This window comes from Echinops telfairi, unplaced genomic scaffold (assembly GCF_000313985.2).
Source record: "Echinops telfairi isolate 266 unplaced genomic scaffold, ASM31398v2 ScPeMD7_7458;HRSCAF=8496, whole genome shotgun sequence".
Classification (NCBI taxonomy): domain Eukaryota; kingdom Metazoa; phylum Chordata; class Mammalia; order Afrosoricida; family Tenrecidae; genus Echinops; species Echinops telfairi.
This window is the reverse complement of record NW_022111358.1, coordinates 23,872,179-23,873,380: the sequence shown is the minus strand read 5'-3', so window position 1 is coordinate 23,873,380 and position 1,202 is coordinate 23,872,179. Positions and strand designations below refer to the sequence as shown.

The 1,202-nt window shown below is 66.4% G+C and overlaps 1 protein-coding gene across 1 annotated transcript in view; it reads right to left on the bottom strand.

Annotated features, from left to right (window-relative positions):
• DLX3 (distal-less homeobox 3) overlaps window positions 1-902 on the bottom strand; it is a 3,357-nt gene extending 2,455 nt beyond the window's left edge. Inside the window, exon 1 of the mRNA XM_004707064.1 lies at window positions 454-902. Coding sequence (XP_004707121.1) covers window positions 454-902 — 449 coding nt within the window. The remainder of the gene's footprint in view (window positions 1-453) is intronic.
• Window positions 903-1,202: the final 300 nt, after the last annotated feature.

Genomic DNA, 1,202 nt, shown 5'->3' with positions numbered 1-1,202 from the left:
TGCTTGTCTACGACTGTATTTTCGAATAGTTTTGGATGTACCGAAAAGTTGCCCGTACAGTAAGTAGTGCATTGTCTCCTCCGATTCGTTCTTCCCTTCCTCTGTTCCCCGCGTCCATCCTTCCCCCCGCCCCGCCTCGCCACCCTTCCCGGGCTCAGTCTCCCCAGCCCAGTCGCTGTCTCACCGGGGTGCTCTTTGCCCCCATCAAGCCCCTCTCCACTGCCTCCCCCTCCACTCCCGCGTCTCCTCAACCCGGTGCCGAAGGGGAGTCCCCAGAGCTTCCAGTCCCCCCTGCCCATTCCCAAGCCCTCTGCCACCCCGAAATCACCTCCACTCGGAGATACCCAGGCCCGCGCCAGCCACCCTCCTTCCCTTCCAGCTCACGCAGGCCCGCACCAGAGACCCCAGGGCTCCGCGCACCTTGTGGGGTCACCTAGCCCACGGGTTCTAAACCCAGGTAAAGCCCTTCGCTGTTTCCTTGCTCCTCTGCCCTCCCTGGATCCGGCTGCGTTTCCTGTCTGCCTCCTCTCCACGATCTTGCCCGGCTCCCGACTCTCCCAATCCCCGCGGGCCTCACCTGGATCCTGGGCCGGCAGCGGCTGCTCCCTGTACGCGCCGTATTGTCGGTAGGAGGCTCCGTAGGTATATTCCGACTTGGGCGAATAAGCGCCCGTGCCCGCGAGCCCGTTGAGATTGAACTGGTGGTGGTAGGTGTAGGGGTTCACGGTCTGGCCGTAGGGCTGGCCCGAGTAGTAGTCGTGCTGGGGCGCGCTGTAGTAGCCAAGGTCGGTGACGGAGGACTCGGGCAGGGTGGGCGAGTCCTTGGAGCCCGCATGGCAGCTGAGCGAGCTGGAGAGGTCGGTGAGGATGCTGCTGAGCTTGCGATCGAAGGAGCCGCTCATCCTGGCGGCCGCCGCGCCTGCCCGGGGCTGGCCTCGGCGGAGCCGGCGAGAGCGCCGGGGAGGCGCTGGGGACGAGGCAGGGGTGTGTGTCCAGAGAGCGAGGGGAGGGTCCGGCGCGTCTCGGGGGAGGGGGAGGCCGAGGGGCGCTCAGGTCCTGGCCGGCCCTCGGCTGTGGTGGGCAGTCGCTGCGCGCCTCTCGTGGCGTCCTGAGCCACAGTCAAATGCAGCCAGCTCCGCGGGCCAGCCGGTTATAGACTCAATAGTGGAGTCGCGGAGGGAGGCTCCTGCGCGCTGATTGGC